Below are 18,040 nucleotides of genomic sequence, written 5' to 3'. Positions count from 1 at the left end.
AATAGAGTTAAAACTCGTGACAAAGTAACAGTAAAGCGAGAAACGATAAATAATTTGTGAAGTGTCTGGTTTATCTCCCAGGTGATGTTAACAGTGTCTCTATGGGAAATGGGAGATTCATAATTCATCAACACTTCAGGCCTGAGGGAGATCTGAAGAACGTTCTCCTGAGGGAAAGAACAGCAACTTCCCCAAACCCCTGCAATGTGTCCCTCATTCTAAGGGTTCACTCACTGACACTGGAATTCTGGGTGAATTTCCAATTGCTGTGGAAGGCTGAGGAAGGATCGGGGGTTTGGGGGGATTGGGGGTGTTGGGGAGTGGTGGCGGTGATGGGGAAGGATTGAACACAATAGGATCAGGATTTTATTTGAGTGAAATGAGATTTGTCTGGACATGAGGATGGGACTGAGACCTGAGGAACAATCATTAGGTAAAAACAATAAAATGCTGGTAATGCTCAACAGCTTATGAAGCACCTGTCAAGACAAACCGAGCTAATCTTTCACTTCCATGGACTTTCATCTGACCGAGAGAAATAAATAGCAGTTTAAGAGGTTTCTTAAGACAATGGACATGGGGAATTTGGTTCGGTGAATAAAAGGAAGATTCTGTGATAGGTTGGAGGACAACAGAGGTTAACTAACAAAGCTCTGACCTTCATCCCCGTTGTATTGTTGGATAGGTTCCAAACCAAAGAGCAAATGTAATTTTAAGGCTGTTAGAAGAATCACAACATGTGACATGCCAGTGTAATGTGCCTTTAGTAGTTATTAATGTTGAAGGAATATGTTGTAACAGCTGTGGGTGGAATCTGTTTGTGACATGAGCAGCCTGTGCTAAGGTGAGATTTAATGCAGAATCAGGTGAGAAATCTCATAAGGTCCAACTTGACGTCAGGAACAACTTGCTGTGTCTTTTATGTACCTACCCAGTGAGGAGGTGAGCTTCTTGGGTAAGAATTACCTCTGAGTAAAAAGTGAGGTTTGGAGATGCTGGAGATCAGAGCTTAAAATGTGTTGCTGGTTAAAGCACAGCAGGTCAGGCAGCATCCAAGGAACAGGAAATTTGACGTTTCGGGCCAGAGCCCTTCATCAGGAATGAGGAGAGTGTGCCAGACAGGCTAAGATAAAAGGTAGGGAGGAGGGACTTGGGGCGATGGAGATGTGATAGGTGGAAGGAGATCAAGGTGAGGGTGATAGGCCAGAGTGAGGTGGGGGCGGAGAGGTCAGGAAGAAGATTGCAGCTTAGGAGGGCGGTGCTGAGTTTGAGGGAATTGACTGAGACAAGGTGGGGGGAGGGGAAATGAGGAAACTGGAGAAATCTTATCTTCACGATCCTTATCTTCACGATGGACATCCAGTCCCTGTACACCTCCATCCCCCATCACGAAGGACTCAAAGCCCTCCGCTTCTTCCTTTCCTGCCGCACCAACCAGTAACATTCCACTGACACCCTCCTTCGACTGACTGAACTGGTCCTCGCCCTGAATAACTTCTCTTTCCAATCCTCCCACTTCCTCCAAACTAAAGGAGTTGCCATGGGCACCCGCATGGGCCCCAGCTATGCCTGTCCCTTCGTAGGATATGTGGAACAGTCCATCTTCCGCAACTACACTGGCACCACACCCCACCTTTTCCTCCGCTACATCGATGACTGTATCGGCACTGCCTCATGCTCCCACGAGGAGGTTGAACAGTTCATCAACTTTACCAACACCTTCCATCCCGACCTCAAATTCACCTGGACTGTCTCAGACTCCTCCCTCCCCTTCCTAGACCTTTCCATTTCTATCTCGGGCGACCGATTCAAAACAGACATCTACTATAAACCGACTGACTCCCACAGCTATCTGGACTACACCTCCTCCCACCCTGCCCCCTGTAAAAACGTCATCCCATATTCCCAATTCCTTCATCTCCGCCGCATCTGCTTCCAGGAGGACCAGTTCCAATACCATACAGCCCAGATGGCCTCCTTCTTCAAGGACCGTAGATTCCCCGGACGTGATCGACGATGCCCTCCACCACATCTCCTCCACTTCCCGCTCCTCTGCCCTTGAGCCCCGCCCCTCCAACCGCCACCAAGACAGAACCCCGCTGGTTCTCACCTACCACCCCACCAACCTCCGTATACAGCGTATCATCCACCATCATTTCCGCCACCTCCAAACGGACCCCACCACCAGGGATATATTTCCCTCCCCTCCCCTATCAGCGTTCCGCAAAGACCACTCCCTTCATGACTCCCTTGTCAGGTCCACACCCCCCACCAACCCAACCTCCACTCCTGGCACCTTCTCCTGAAACTGCAGGAAATGCAAAACTTGCGCCCACAGCTCCTCCCTTACTTCTCTCCAAGGCCCCAAGGGATCCTTCTATACCGCCACAAATTCACCTGCACCTCCACACACATCATCTATTGCATCCACTGCACCCGATGTGGCCTCCTCTATATTGGGGAGATGGGCCGCCTACTTGCGGAACACTTCAGGGAACACCTCTGGGACACCCGGACCAACCAACCCAACCACCCCGTGGCTCAACACTTTAACTCTCCCTTCCACTCCACCGAGGACATGCAGGTCCTTGGACTCCTCCATCGCCAGAACATAACAACACGACTGTTGGAGGAAGAGCGCCTCATCTTCTGCCTGGGAACCCTCCAACCACAAGGGATGAACTCAGATTTCTCCAGTTTCCTCATTTCCCCTCCCCCCACCTTGTCTCAGTCGATTCCCTCGAACTCAGCACTGCCCTCCTAAGCTCCAATCTTCTTCCTGACCTCTCCGCCCCCACCCCACTCCGGCCTATCACCCTCACCTTGACCTCCTTCCACCTATCACATCTCCATCGCCCCTCCCCCAAGTCCCTCCTCCCTACCTTTTATCTTAGCCTGCCTGGCACACTCTCCTCATTCCTGATGAAGGGCTCTGGCCCGAAACATCGAATTTCCTGTTCCTTGGATGCTGCCTGACCTGCTGTGCTTTAACCAGCAACACATTTTCACCTAAGAATTACCTTTAACTGATTCTTTTCATTGTGTAATTTCTGTTATTATGTCTGAAGACCTGTGTCCCCTTAAGAAGGGTTCGAGATCGGTCAAAGGAACCGACAAAAGCGGTTTATTCAAAAAACAAGGGTCATTAGTTGATTCAGTTAAGGTACCTTGATGCAATTCTATCCAGCAACACAGAGATTGAAGCTTCTGTGTTCTGGGGAAAAGTTGCGCAATTACATTTGAAAATTACACATTATTTACATGTTTTTAAAGAAATAGTACAGTCTTAATTACAAGAAAGATCAATCACATATGATTTACAGCGAATTAGTCTAATGATATTTTCTGAGAAAGGGTTCTTAACTACAAAAAAATGTCCAATCAATTGTAATATGGTGATATGATTGAAGACAGGCTAATCCAATGGTATTTCCTTTAAGAAGGATATCTAATTTACGTAAATTGTCATGCCATGTATTAGTTCAATGTTTGTTCAAATGGTCAATTAATGTATCAGTGTTTATCTTATGAAAACTCTATTGTCCTCATCTTTCAACTGCAAGTTAATTCTGCAAATCAGCAGTATGTTCAGCAGTATGATTCACAGGCCATTTTATTGTATTCTTTTAAATCGAGAAACCATTTTGTTGTAATAAAAATCTTCATATTTTGTTGCCTAAATTCAAATTTTAGATCCTCATGTCTATAGGTTTAGCAATGTTTAAATAAGCACATTATAACAAGGTATCACAAAACAAAGTCTCAACATGCAAACCCTGTGAACTAGATGAAAACGCAATCCTTGCGTACATCCTCCATGTTACTATTCCTCTTCAGTTTGTCATCTGTTCCCTTCGATGCATTGATGAGAATCCATTTAATTTGCCATTTGGTTGGATAATATTGTCTTTATTCCAAGGTGAATGATGTATAAAAGTAGGCAAAACTTGCTACAAAGGTACAGCAGCTACTGTTTTGGTCTCCTTAGTTAGGGGGTATATTTGTATTGGAGAAAGTTCAGTGAACGTCTTTGTATTAATTCTTTTGAAAATATAAGTTTGAGCCTGTACTCACAGGAATTTAGGAGACCGAGAAATGATCTTCAAAAATTTCGAATGGTCTTAGAAAGCTTGACCTTCTCAGAGAATCTCGAACAGGGAGCACAGTTACAAAATAAGGTTCTCCAAATGAGGTAGAGATGAAGTGGAATTTTTAATCTTTCAAATACTCTTCCTCCGAAAGCAGTAGAGGTCAGTTCATTGAATATATTCAAGGCAGAGTTTGACAAATTGTTGATGTACAAGAGAGTCAAAGGTTCTGGAGAGGGCAAGTGTCAGGGTGATCAGGCAGAATCTTATTGCATGGTGGGGCCACATGGCCTTGTACTGCTTCAAGATTTTATTTTCTTCTGTTGTACCAGTAATACAGGAAAATCTAACAAGGTGCTCTCCATGCTCAGGTGGTTTATTTCACTGCGACATTCCCTTACGTGGTCCTGACCATACTCCTGATCCGAGGGGTTACCCTGGAGGGAGCTTCTAAAGGAATTGAATTCTACATCGGAAGCCAGTCAGACTTCTCCAGACTGGCTGATGCTGAGGTAAATACAGCAATATGAATGATTGAGCCTCATTAGTATTTTTAGTTGAATCGATTCGTGCCTCAGCACATTTACTTTGTTAGCTTGTCATCATTGATTTAAACTGAAAATGTGTTGCTGAAAAAGTGCAGCAGGTCAGGCAGCATCCAAGGAGCAGGAGAATTGACGTTCCTGAAGAAGGGCTCATGCCCGAATCGTCGATTCTCCTGCTCGTTGGATGCTGCCTGACCTGCTGCACTTTTCCAGCAACACATTTTCAGCTCTGATCTGCAGCATCTGTAGTCCTCACTTTCATCATTGATTTAAAATCAGTGTATTGCTTTTGAGTTCTTAATTCAATTCTTGGAAATTTTTAACAAAGCTTGTGATGAATTCAAAGAGTCAGTTTAAGGTCTATATCATCCTGCCATTAACAGGAAAGAAGGTCAGGGCATCAGCTATGATGGACGAGAGGATCGAAATTGATGAGGAATTATGATAGGGATTGGGATGCAATAGAATTCTTCCTTCATACCTCCTCCTTTCTGAAATCTTGGAAATGATTTAGGAGTTTCAGGTGAAATACCTCATTGACCTACAAAGCAAATACTGACCCACATTTTGCTGTATCAGGGCAATAGAAAGAGCCACTCTTGATGAGCCTTGTCCTTATCCATTCTATGTCAATGATATTTGGTGCTGCAAGTATCTGGAAGTGGGAGATGGAAATGAAAGAACATTGTCTAAATCTGAAATCTACATTGGAGTGAACATTGGAAAGCAACTGATTATATCTTGAACCAGTCAGATTATCGTACTTGGAATATAACAATGCAAGGACTGAGACAGAAAAGGAAGTGTAAGTTTGAGTGGGTGACTTCCAAGCTGTGATTCCATTCTTCCAGTAGGTAGTTTAAGTGCCAGGAATTGTGACTGGCAGTAAGTAAATGCTTGGCACGTCATTAAAAGGCTATTTCAATGTCATGTTTCTTGAAACAAATCTCCGAGGTGATTCAGTCAACAGCATAAGGACAGAAACATCATGGAGCCCAGTGAATGCAAATAGGCAGACTAGGCAATGCCACATTTGTGAAGCTGACAGTGTCCTCATGCATACTGGATAATGATGGCTGGAATTTTGTATTCAGTCCAAAGATACAGCAGTCTTTGTGAATAGACAATGGTGAACACTATTTATTGCTTAATTTTTCTGACAGGAATTGGATTTTGATTTCCATTTAAATCATTTAACCATTGTTTACATAATCCTAGAAATTACAGTGTAATTTTACTGGTTCCTGTTGATATTAAGCTACTGTGATATTATTACAATATGAAAGTGACCATTATTTATGGTAAAAGGTGTTCTTTGTTGTTACTTTCACGAAAAGAATGGAATTAACTATGGTCAGTACAATACTGCAAGTGAGTCAGTCACTGAAAACCATGGCTGGTGAAAGAGTATACAGTCACGTCTTCGACAGTGCAATAGTCACGTTCCGTGTGACCCTGCGCTATGCAAGAATCACGCAATACAAGGAGCAACTTACAGTGTTGCCGATGTAATCATGTTCTAGCCAACATACTTTTTGAATTTTTGCACTTTAAAAAAGCGTCCCCAATCGTCAATCACGGTACAGGTAATTTGTGTTAATGAAACGTGCATTATACCAGAAAGACCTGTGTCAGATATCCCAGAAGAAATTTAACTGTAAATAATCGACAGTAGTGATGACTGTTCTGTTTAAGAAGAGTTACTGTTGACCAGAGGGAGCTACTTTGCTCAGTTCACCATGGATTAACCACACGAGTTCTCATTATCTTCACAATTAATGTTGTTAATCTGTTGTACATGTTTGTGTTTCATTTCCCTCCAGACATCTATTCTATTTTGTATTTACCAGGTCTGGAAAGATGCTGCGACTCAAATTTTCTTTTCTATCTCAGTGGGTTGGGGCACTTTAGTAGCATTGTCGTCTTACAACAAGTTCCACAATAACTGCTACAGAGATACCATCATTGTCTGTGTTGTTAATTGTGCTACGAGTGTGTTTGCTGGATTTGTCATCTTCTCCATCCTGGGACACATGGCTCACATACAAGATAAGCCCGTTTCAGAGGTTGCCCAGTCAGGTAAACTAGAGCTGTTAAAATTGTCAAGGGTCAAACAGGTTTAATGTTCTCTCTGAAGTGATTCAACCCAACATTCCAGTGATTCCAGTGTCCAGACACAATAATCAATCCTCAGATCCAAACTGATAACCAGGCTCTGAAGACACGTTGCCATGATGTTTGGTTTATACTGGACAGGGATTGGAGCTGAATAATGCAATGGTATGCCCGGGGTTGAACCCTAGCTCTTAAAGTGAGCTTTTGAAATAATCACAGAATAGTAAATCTCAAAAGCACTCAGTTAACATTATAATTCACTGTAAGATTTGTTATTTACCTTAGAATTACATTTCATATGAGCCACATTTTATATTTAAGATGAAAATTTTGAATGAATTCCATATTATTGTGCTTTTAGGTGAATCAGAGACAGTTTTTATTTATTGACGATTAGTTACTGATCATATTATGTGCTCAAATATTCAATTTGACAGTAGTACATTTTAAAAAATGTTTAATATAAAGAGCAAGAGACATGGAAATGTTCTGTGCTAAGCCACTTGTATCAGTTGATGATGCTGTGATAAGTAATTAATGACCAGGTAAAGTTACAATAAAACACAGTTCACACATTCTGATTACTCCAGAAGTCTGAGCACTGAGTGGTTTGACAGCCTGAATGGAGGCAGGAACATAGGAACAGGGGTAGGCCACTCAGTCTGAGTAGTTTGCCTCACTAACTCCATGTAATAATGAAGGATCAAACATTTCAATGTTTTTTACTCATTCCATTCCCTGACCTTGTACACCACTGAGAATCAGAAATATATCAACCTCAACCTTAAATCTACTCAAATCTTGACCTCCACAGCCCTCTGTGCTGGACAATTCCAATGTTTCACAACACTCTGAATAAACTAATTTCTTGTCAGCTTGGCTCTCAGTGGCATCCCCCTTAGTTTTAAATTATGGCCGCTGGTTTTAGATTCTGCAGACAGAGGAAATATCTTACCTGCAGCTACTCTGTTGTTCTCTTTAACTACGTTGTAAGTTTCAATGCAATTGCCTCTCATTCTATGAAACTCTAGAGAATAAGGCCCAGTTTTCCCAATCTTTCTTCATCGGACAGTTCTACCATTCCAGGAGCAAGTCTGCTGAACATTTGTTGCACTCCCTCTATGCAATGACATTTTTCCTGAGAAAAAGTGACCAAACTGTGCACAGTTTCCAGGTGTGGCCTAACCAAGCTGCTATACAACTGAAACAAGACTTCACTATCCCTGTACTCAAATCCTCTTGCAATAAAGGACGACATTCCATGAGGCTTCCTAATAGCTTGCTGCACACACATGTTAACCCTCAGTGACTTAGCACCAAGGAGACTGAGGTCTCTTTGTACAACTACACTTTACAATCCCCAACCATTCAAGAAACACTCTAAATTATCCGTTCAATTATTTCTCCCCATTCCCTACTCTCCAACATTATTGCCTGCTTTTAAATGCCAGTTTCACCAATATATCAGAGAGATTTGTTTTTGCTTAGATTGCAAATGTCACTCTGAACTCAGTGTTCACTGCTTCTAAATATTATAATTTCTGAATTGAAAGTGATTAATATTACAAATATATAATAACTAATGTTTTTTATTGTAAACACATATCCGCACAACTTTGGTGACATGAATAGTTTTGCAAATGGTGGCTAATATTGGCAACTGTAATAAATGAAATGAAATGAATGTCAACAACAAGTTAATAGCAACATTCATTGTGTCATTTCAATTCTATTCACTGTTCAGGTTTCGGTTTGGTCTTCATTGCCTACCCAGAGGCCCTTGCACAGTTACCGTGGGCACCATTATGGTCTGTTTCATTTTTCTTCATGCTGCTCACTCTGGGAGTTGACACACAGTTTGCAGGTTTAGGTAAAAATGGCATTGCATCACTTAAAAAAATCATTTCTTTTGAAGAAATTATGACAGTGTTGGGCAAAAAAGTGCTGTTGGTGATGTTAGTGGACAAACGCACAACATTTCTTTGTAGCAATTGTTCCCTTATTGTCTGAAAGAAGAATGCAGCTATTTGTCTTAAATGATTAGCACCTGCATCAAAATAAAAATTGGGGAAAAGTTGCATCGGCATCCAAATGATTTCACAATACAATTTGCACTAACAGCGATGGTGAGGGAAGGCATCATAGAAGATCAAAATGTGAGTTGGAGGAAATGAGAGAGATGAGGTTCAGTGTTATTAGGAATTAGTAAGTGAGGATGGAGAGTGTATGAGCAAATATTAAAAGAGAAAGACAAACCAGTAGAACTTATTAGCAAAAGCATGCAGCATTCAGAGTTAAGTTGATGAGCTGACAACACAAATATAGACCAGTCACATCATCTGGTGAAGATTATTGAAATGTGGTTGCAGGAAGATCAGTACTGGGAGTGAAATGTCCTCGGGTAATGAGTATTCTAAAGGGATAGGCAAGTAGGAATAGGAGGTGGAGCTATTTTATTGGTTAAGGGAGATATCAAGGTGCATTAAGAAATGATATTGGCACTACGAACCAAGATGTTGAATCAATCTGAGTGGAAATAAAAGGCAAGGGAAGAAACCCCTTGGTAGGAATAATTTACAGACTCTTAAACAGTACTTCCAAAGTAGGGCTGAGTATAAATGAGGCAGTAATGAGGGCTTATGAGCCAGCCACAACAGAAATTATGGGTGATTTGTACATAGATATTGATTGGATTCATCAACTTGGCAAGGGTAGTATTGAAGGAAGATTCATAGAGTGTCTGAGGGATTCTTTCTTATGGCAACGTGTCATGGAACCAACTGGCTACTTCACATTTGGTATTGTGTAATGAGGAAGGATTGGTAAATGATCATGTAGTTAAGGATCATCTTGGAAGGTGTGATCACAACCTTCTATAGTTTCAAATTCAGATGGCAAGAGTGAAGACAGAGTCATATACAGGAGTTTTAATGTTGGCCAAAAGTCATTATACAGGCCTGAGAAAGCAGTTGGCCCTGGGGGACTGAGGAAAAATATTAAAGGAGCAGGACATTTGAAAAATGGTGGCAAATGCCCAATGAGTTACTAAATACCTGTCAATTAAAGTATATTCCTGAGAGGAAAAGGAATTATAGAAAGGTAAAAGATAATCCATGGCTTAACAAGGAGGTCGAGGATAACATAAAGACAAAAACTAGGGCATATCATACTGCAAATGTTTGAGACACTCTGGAGAATCAGGAGATCAATAAAAGGAAACTAGCAAAAACCATAAGCTCTGACACCAAAAGCTTCTATAAGTATATAAAAAGGAAGAGAGTAGTGAAAGTAAATGGTGGCCCTTTAGAGGATGGAAATGGTGAGGTAATTATGGGAAACTCAGAAATGGCAGAGGCACTAAACCAGTATTTTGTGTCTTTTTGCAGTGGAAGATTATAATTTCTTCCCAAAATCTGCAGTTACTATAGAGGAACTTTGTGAAATTACTAGGGAAAAGGTATTAAGTAAACTGATGGGATTAAAGGCAGATTAGTCCCCAGGACCTGATGACCTGCACCCTAAGGCAGCAGAGATAGTGGATATATTAGTTACTACATTCCAAAATTTCCTCGATTCTGGAAAGGTGCCAGTGATTTGGAAACACTTTAATGTGAAGCCTGTATTTGAAAAAAGAGATAGGCAAAACGTGGAAAATTGTAGATCAATTAGTTTGACCTCAGTCATGAGGAAGTTGCTGGAGTCAATAATAAGGAAGAGAACTGACCACTTGGAACAACAAAGCTCAATTCCCCAGTGGCAGCATGGTTTCATACAGGACAAATTGAACTTGACAAAATTGTTGGAATTTCTGAGGATGTAACTATCAAGTTGGATAATGGGGACACAGTGGATGTGTTATATCTAGACCTCTAGAAGACATTGATAAGGTGCTACATTAAGACTGATACAAAAGGTTAGACCGGAGGGTGTTTGGGGTAGAGTATTGGTTCGGATAGAGGATTGGTTGACTGACAGAAAGCAGAGGGGTGGGATAAATGGGTCCTTCTGGCGAACTGTAACTATTGGGGTAGCATAGGGTTCAATCCTCTGACATCAACTGTTGACAATCTATATCAATGAGCTGCTGGGAGGGACAGAATGTAACAAAACAAAATTCACAGCTAGAGAATGAACTAGAATCTGGCAGATGGAATTTAAATTGGATAGGTGCGAGGTTACATATTTTGGCAAGAATAATGAAAGAGCAAATTATTAATTAAATCAGAAGCAGATTCAAAGTGCCTCAGTGTAGAGGGATCTGGGTGTCCTTGTGTATGAATCACAGAAAGTGGGGATGTAGGGGCTGCATCTAATAAGAAAGGCAAGTGGAATCTTGGCATTTATTGCAAAAGAACTGGTTTATAAAAGTAATGTTGTCACAATTGTATGAGATGATGTTGAGACCATACTTGGAGTATTGTATCCAGTTCTGGTTTCTTTACTTGACGAAGGATGTGGTGGCATTAAAAGCAGTTCCGAGGAGGTTCTCCAGGTTGATTCAAGGGATGAAAGGGCTGTCATATGAGGAATAATTGAATACGTTGGACTTGTACTCGCTGGATATCAGAAGAATGAGGGATGATCTGATTGACACACATAAAATGCTCAAGGGGATTGATAAGGTAGATGTGGAACCGATATTCCTCCTTGTTGGACAGTCTTGAACAAGAGGTCATAGATATAGCCTGAGAGGAAGTAGGTTCAAAACTGGGGTGAGGAGAAACTATTTCTCTGACAGGGTTGTGAATCTGTGGATCTCACTGCCCCAGAGTGCAGAAGAGGCAGAATCAATCAACAAATTCAAGAAAGAAATAGATATGTTTTGATGAAAAATGGGACAAAGGGCTGTGGGAAACAGGCAGGAATTGCGATCACAATAAGAACAGCCATGAATGTGACAAATGGTAGAGTGGGTTTGAAGGGCTGAATTGTCCACTCGCTCCTAATTTCTATGTTCCTCTGCCCAATAGCTATTGTGGTGATTTTCAATCTCAGATGTTAATGTTCTATATCTTTTCTTTGCTCTCATGCCTAGAATTTATCTTTTCGTTGAGACAGATCTTGCTGTTCAAGAGATGGGAATTTTTATTTACCTGCCTTACAGGGAGCAGGATGGTCAGCAAACTTATTCACTCATGTTGAAACTCACTCATGTTGAAACACCCTACGTGATATTTGAGGATAACGATGATGCAGTTTTCCTCTGCATCAGAGCAACAGGAAAAATACAACTGGGGGAAAAATACATATCTCAGAGCCAGAAAATGGATGCAGAAACCTTTTACTCCAGGGCTTTGGTGTGTCCAGTGGTGTTTTGTCCTGTCATTGTGCAAGTTATTAATTAATGTCTTCATTTGACATTTTCTTCCATCAGAAACAGTTATGACAGCCCTGCAAGACCAGTTCCCTACATTGGTCCAATCAAAGCGCCTTCTTCTGACAGCTGGTGTTTGTTCATTATTTTATCTGCTTGGCCTTCTATGTGTGACACAGGTAGGTTGTATTTCAGTGATATCAGTTGTTTTCACATGTACTCAGTAACTGTAAAAGGTGATCAAATTCACAGGATGAAAAAATAAAGAAGGCATTAGTGTTCTGGTCCTTTCTTTTTGCAGTTGTTTAATGTTGTGCAGTGATCATGTCATATTGATATCTTGCTGTGATTCTGAGTTTATTCTCAGATAATCCACTCTTACAATAGGACTGGGAAACAGGACCACGGTTCAGTTTATTATGTCATAAAATTGCTCAGCAGACACATTCGTTATCGCGGTTAGTTGTTACAGGGAAGCATAGCTGCTCTCCCTTCGCAATATGGACTGCACACTGAACAAGTCTATAGCTGTCAGTGACATGTGTTATATCAAGGTTATATGTTCATCAGCATGTTCTTCTTAAAATGATATTACTATATTCCTATAACATACATGAATGAAAATAAATATATCTCAGACTGGTTGTGAGAACTATCACTCCAAAAATAGGTCACTGTGCTTAGGAGTTTAAGAATTGAACTGTTTAAGACTTTAAGTGGTTGTATAATGAATCAATAATTTAATAATCCTTCCAGATCTCATGATCTTCTTTCTGTCCTGTGATCTAGATTTATCAACTGACTGTTCTTGGCTCACTGATATTTTGGTGACTTTCCTTTTGTTAAAGAGGAGATTATTTTCATGGTTGCGTTCAACATTTTCATTCCCTGAGTTTACCTCTGGTGGCATTCTGTGCACAGTCAGAATGCTCAATGTTAGAATGTTGTACAATTCCCCAAATTATTTTCTATTCCTCTTTCTCATTGTTCCATTAGATATTGTGACTCCTTGGGTTTAAGGCTCACTGCACTTTCTGAGTACTTCTGTGGGTGACCATGTTCCCTGGATGGGATGTATGATTCAAACCTTTTACCACTCTCACAAACTAGATAATTCCACACCCAGATGTCAAATGAGTGCTGTTTTTATTCTGCCTGAATGTTCAAGATGTTTATCCCATATTTACAGGAAATTGGACTGTTCATGACTTGGCAAATGTGTCCTGACTTGCTTTTTAATGTGATTGTTGCTGGTAATAGAAAGCCCATACCTAGACGTATTGTTATGAGCTGTGACATGGCAATATGGAGATGGTGTCCAGTTGCTCATTTCATGGCGGATGGCTGAATTTCATTCAGCAAAAATATTGGGTCTGGGATAATGTGGTGAGGCTGTCACATGATTTAGACCCCATGTAGTACACATCCAAGGTATCCTAGGTCCATAAAATATTTATCAGTGCAGTATGATCCAATTTCAGATATTTTCTCCAGGTACACAATGCACTTTATACTTATGGTGATTACCATGGGTGTAGTTGAGTAATCCTTCCAATGTCTGGTGGTTGGAAAATTAGAATATTACTCAGTGACTTGGTGAAAATTGTAACCGTGGATGGTAAGTAAATCTGTTACAAGCTTCAACCAAAGATATATTGGAATCTTGTGAGGGTAGAGAAATTTTTTTTCTGTTGATGTGGTGGCTGACTTTGACATGCCTGATACACCCTCACAGTCTTCTCGATTTTTCTTTTGTGAACTGAGCAATACACAGTGAGCTGTACAGGGGCCTTTTTCACCCTATGCCCATATGCCCCTGGTATAATGAGGCAATAGAGTTTACTAAAGAGCTTCAGCTACAAGCATCTGTTTATGTTTGAAAAGCATGCCTCTTGAGGGTCCCTGCGTCATCCTTGTCTGGCTAAATCCCTTGGAGCACATCTGGCACGTTTTGTATCCCATCAGGCCGGACTTTGATAATAACTTTCCAAAATGCCCTCAGTTGTGAATCATTCATTGTCTTTTTTCTCACTGTTGACCAATATTCATCTGGATTGATATTGATGATGTTTTCTTATGTAATTTTTTTGTAAGTGCAGGCAAACAGCCATTGTCTAATTTGGCGTTGGTACACCTCTCATTGTGTCTGAAGTAGCCCAGATTGTAACAAATATCAAAGTGGTTAATGTCAAATCATTTTCAATGTTTTGTTCCTACAATGAATCACTTACTAAACTGGTACATATGGAAATTTGTGATAGTGCATATCAGAAGAAATGTTTTCTGTCCTATGTTCAAACAGTTAGATTGTTATTATGATAGAATATTGGATCCAAAAGCAATGAATTTACCATTATGTATGCCCCAACACTGTTTTGACAAGGTCAGGCCCAGTGGGAGGGATGACATGGATGAAGGTGCTCAGGCCTGAAAAATATTGAACTTGATATCGAGTCCTGACAACTGCAGGGACCCCAAATGGAAATGGGATGCTGACCAGAGTTTCCAGATGACCTTGGGCTCCTTTCATCGCAGCTAACCCATTTTCACTCACTAATGGTCCCCATAAGCAACTTTTCTTTCGCCCAGGCTCAACAGTATCCATTCCTTTGTCTGCCCAACAAGTGTTCTCTCTTTGTGTGGGCTCCATCTCCACCTGTTGTTCACTCCGTTCTCCCAATCCCTGTCTTCAGTGTATATCCCATCTTTTCCTAGCAACAATGAGTTCTGAAGAAGGATCACTGGTCCTAAAATGTTGACTCTGCTTTCTCTCCACAGAAGCTGTCTGATCTGCTGAGTTTCTCTGGCAAATTTTGTTCTTGTTTCAGATTTCCAGCATCCACATTCCTTTGCTTTTAGAATTCCGCAGGTGGCAGAACAGCCTGATCCCTATGCCCTTAACTTCCAGATACATGTACCTGTGAATGCTCCTGCATGGCTGTATGTGGAATACTCTCTGCTTCCCACCAGCTCCACCACCATTGTCACTGTTGGTGCACCCAAGTGCTTCTCTCTGAGAGAAATTATGTTTGAGACACGGAATTGTTCATTCACTTTTAATCTGTAGCAAAAGCTTCCCTTCATTGCCAAGCCTTCAAATGAGGCCTTGTGCAATCATATTCTTCAATTTCTGTTTCTGTTGGTTATAATTGCGTTGTGCAGGAAGAGACCTTGAACCCTTCCCATTATAGTGCACATTCTCTGCTAGCCCTCTGTATGAGCCAGTTAAGAGAAAGATGCGGCCGTTAATGTTTCCTTTGATTTGTTCACACTCTACCCTCCTCCTCTACATTATATACCCTCCCCACCTCTCCTAGCCTTCTCCCTTTTCACCGATGTTCCTTCTGTTTCTCTTCAGTCTCCTCCTGTGATGATCAGCTCCTCCACTATCCCCTATGATATTCCTGCTTATCCACCACCACCACACTGTTTTCTTTTGGCTCAGTTGGCTGGATGGTTGGTTTTAAAGAGAGTGATGCTGGAAAAGCACAGCCGGTCAGGCAGCATCTGAGGAGCAGGAGAGTTGATGTTTCGACCATAAGCTCTTTAACAGGAAGATGATTCCAGCACCACACGTTTTGACTCTGATTTCCAGTATCTGTAGTCCTCACTTTCTCCTGGATGGCAGATTTACAATGGGGGGGGCGGGGGGGCGGGGGGAGATGGGCACCAACAACACAGGTTCAACTTCTGCATTGACTGAGGTTACCAACAAACAATAAAAATGTGAATTAAGATTGATAATCCAACCATCAATAAATCGTTTTGGAGGTTTGACAACTCATTCTGACCTGGTGATTGTATACCGATTTGAAGAGAAGTGTGTTATTTTCAGTTGCTCTTGACTGGTAACTCAGTTGCCTTGATGTTAGATGCTGCAACTCAGCATCATGTCGTGATCATCTGCATCAGAATTTTCTCCCTCACTGTCTGCAAACATGCTTAGCTTAGCCTAGCCTTAGGGGAGACAATGGCCTACTGGTATTATCGGTAGACTGTTAATCCAGAGATCCAGGGAATGTTTTGGGAATCCAGGTTTGAATCCTGCCACGGCAGATGGTATAATTTGAATTCAATAGACTCTGGAATTAAGAGTCTAATGAATTCAAATGAATCCATTGTTGATTGTTAGAAACACCCCTTTGGTTCACTAATGTCCTTTACGGAAGGAAACTTCAATTATTACTTGGTCGGGCCGACATGAGAAAGTGAGGACTTCAGATGCTGGAGATTAGAGTCAAAAAGTGTGGCGCTGGAAAAGCACGGCTGGTCAGACAGCATCTGAGGAGCAGTAGAGTCGATGTTTTGAGCTTAAGCCCTTAATCAGAAATGAAGAGCTTGTGCTCAAAACGTCAACTCTCTCTTTTCGCAGCAGAGAGCGGCGGGAGCTGGGCGGAAGTTCAGGCGGAGCGCAAAGTCGGTCGGGAAGGTAAGTGATTTGTTATTAGAGTGGGTGTGTTAAAAACCTAAATTAAGAGTCCACAGGCTTGCTACAAAACAAGGGTCTAAGGAAGTTTTTAATCGAAGAGTGAGGCTTCAGCTCAGGAGTCTTTGAAAAGGAGGTTGAGTGAAGTGACTACGCCACAGTTGAAGAGGGTGAAGACATGACTGCCCAGCTGGTTCAGTGCGCTATGTGCTTGATGTGGGAGGTCAACAACTCTGGTGTGTCTGACTCGTACATGTGCGGAAAGTGTGTGCACATTCAACTATTGACCGAGCATATTGCAGCGCTGATGAAAGAACTCGAGGACCTTAGGCTCATCCGAGGGAATGAGATCTTTCTGGACAAGACCTTCAGCGAGGTTATTACACCAATCATGCCAGAAGAGAGCAGAAGAGAGCAGACGATGAGGAAGGCAGAGAGGAGACAGGTGCAAGAGACCCCGGGAGAAGTACCTGTCAGGAACAAGTTGAAGCTGTTGGAAACAGTGGAGACTGATGACACTGCCAGTCCGCGAGGCGGCCAGATCTGTCAATCAAAAGTTGGCGCAGAGGCAGAGCGGAAGAGTCGGACATCGCATAGAGCCGTGGTAATAGGGGACTCCATCGTGAGAGGAACTGACCGGGGTTTTTGTGGCAGCAGACGGGATTTAAAGATGGTGTGTTGTCTTCCTGGTGCCAGGGTGAAAGACATCGCGGACAGAGTGCAGGAAATCCTCAAGGACGAGGGTGAAGAGCCAGAGGTGATGGTATATGTCGGCACAAATGATGTCGGGAAGAAGAGGAGGCACATACTACAGCGGGACTTTGGAGAACGAGGATGAAGACTGAAAAGCAGGATGTCCAAGGTGGTTATCTCTGGTTTGCTTCCAGTTCCTCGGGCTGGTGAGGCCAGAAACAAGGAGATAATGGACTTGAATGTGTGGTTGGGGAACTGGTGCAGGAAGCAAGGATTTAAGTTCTTGAATCACTGGGGTACATTTTGTTGCAAACATAAATTCTACAAGAGAGACGGTTTGCACCTTAACAGGTTAGGGATCAGCATTCTGGCAGGCAGGTTTTCTACTGCAACACCGCTACATTTAAACTAAGTAGCGGGGGGGAGGGGACAAACTGGATGTACAAAAAGGAAGTTGGAGGAAAAGTTAGAACAAGAGAAGTCAAGAAAGACAACTGTATCAATGAGGCAGAAAATTCAAAAAGGGATCATGCTGTAAAGTTGAGTGGAATAGGGGTTGATGGGAAGGGTGAGAGCCGTAACAAATTAAAAATGCTGTATATGAACGCACGAAGCATTAGAAATAAGATGGATGAGCTTGAGGCTCTTTTGGAAATTGGCAGATACGATATTGTGGGGATAACTGAGACGTGGCTTCAAGTGGACAGGGCCTGGGAAATGAATATTCAAGGCTACACGTGCTATCGTAAGGACAGACTGACAGGCAGAGGGGGTGGAGTGGCCTTGTTGGAAAGGGTTGATATTCAGTCCCTTGCGCGGGGGGACCTAGAGTCAGGGAATGTAGAGTCAGTGTGGATAG

General features: G+C 42.0%; 1 protein-coding gene across 1 annotated transcript in view; it reads left to right on the top strand.

The window, feature by feature from the left end:
- Positions 1-18,040, top strand: part of LOC132820040 (sodium- and chloride-dependent neutral and basic amino acid transporter B(0+)-like) — a 169,232-nt gene that overhangs the window by 137,254 nt on the left and 13,938 nt on the right. Inside the window, exons 10-13 of the mRNA XM_060831960.1 lie at positions 4,460-4,600; positions 6,484-6,712; positions 8,493-8,618; positions 12,123-12,241. Of these exons, the coding sequence (XP_060687943.1) occupies positions 4,460-4,600; positions 6,484-6,712; positions 8,493-8,618; positions 12,123-12,241 (615 nt within the window). The remainder of the gene's footprint in view (positions 1-4,459; positions 4,601-6,483; positions 6,713-8,492; positions 8,619-12,122; positions 12,242-18,040) is intronic.

Source organism: Hemiscyllium ocellatum, chromosome 11 (assembly GCF_020745735.1).
Source record: "Hemiscyllium ocellatum isolate sHemOce1 chromosome 11, sHemOce1.pat.X.cur, whole genome shotgun sequence".
In the NCBI taxonomy this organism is placed as follows: Eukaryota; Metazoa; Chordata; class Chondrichthyes; order Orectolobiformes; family Hemiscylliidae; genus Hemiscyllium; species Hemiscyllium ocellatum.
This window is presented reverse-complemented; position numbering and strand designations above follow the sequence as displayed.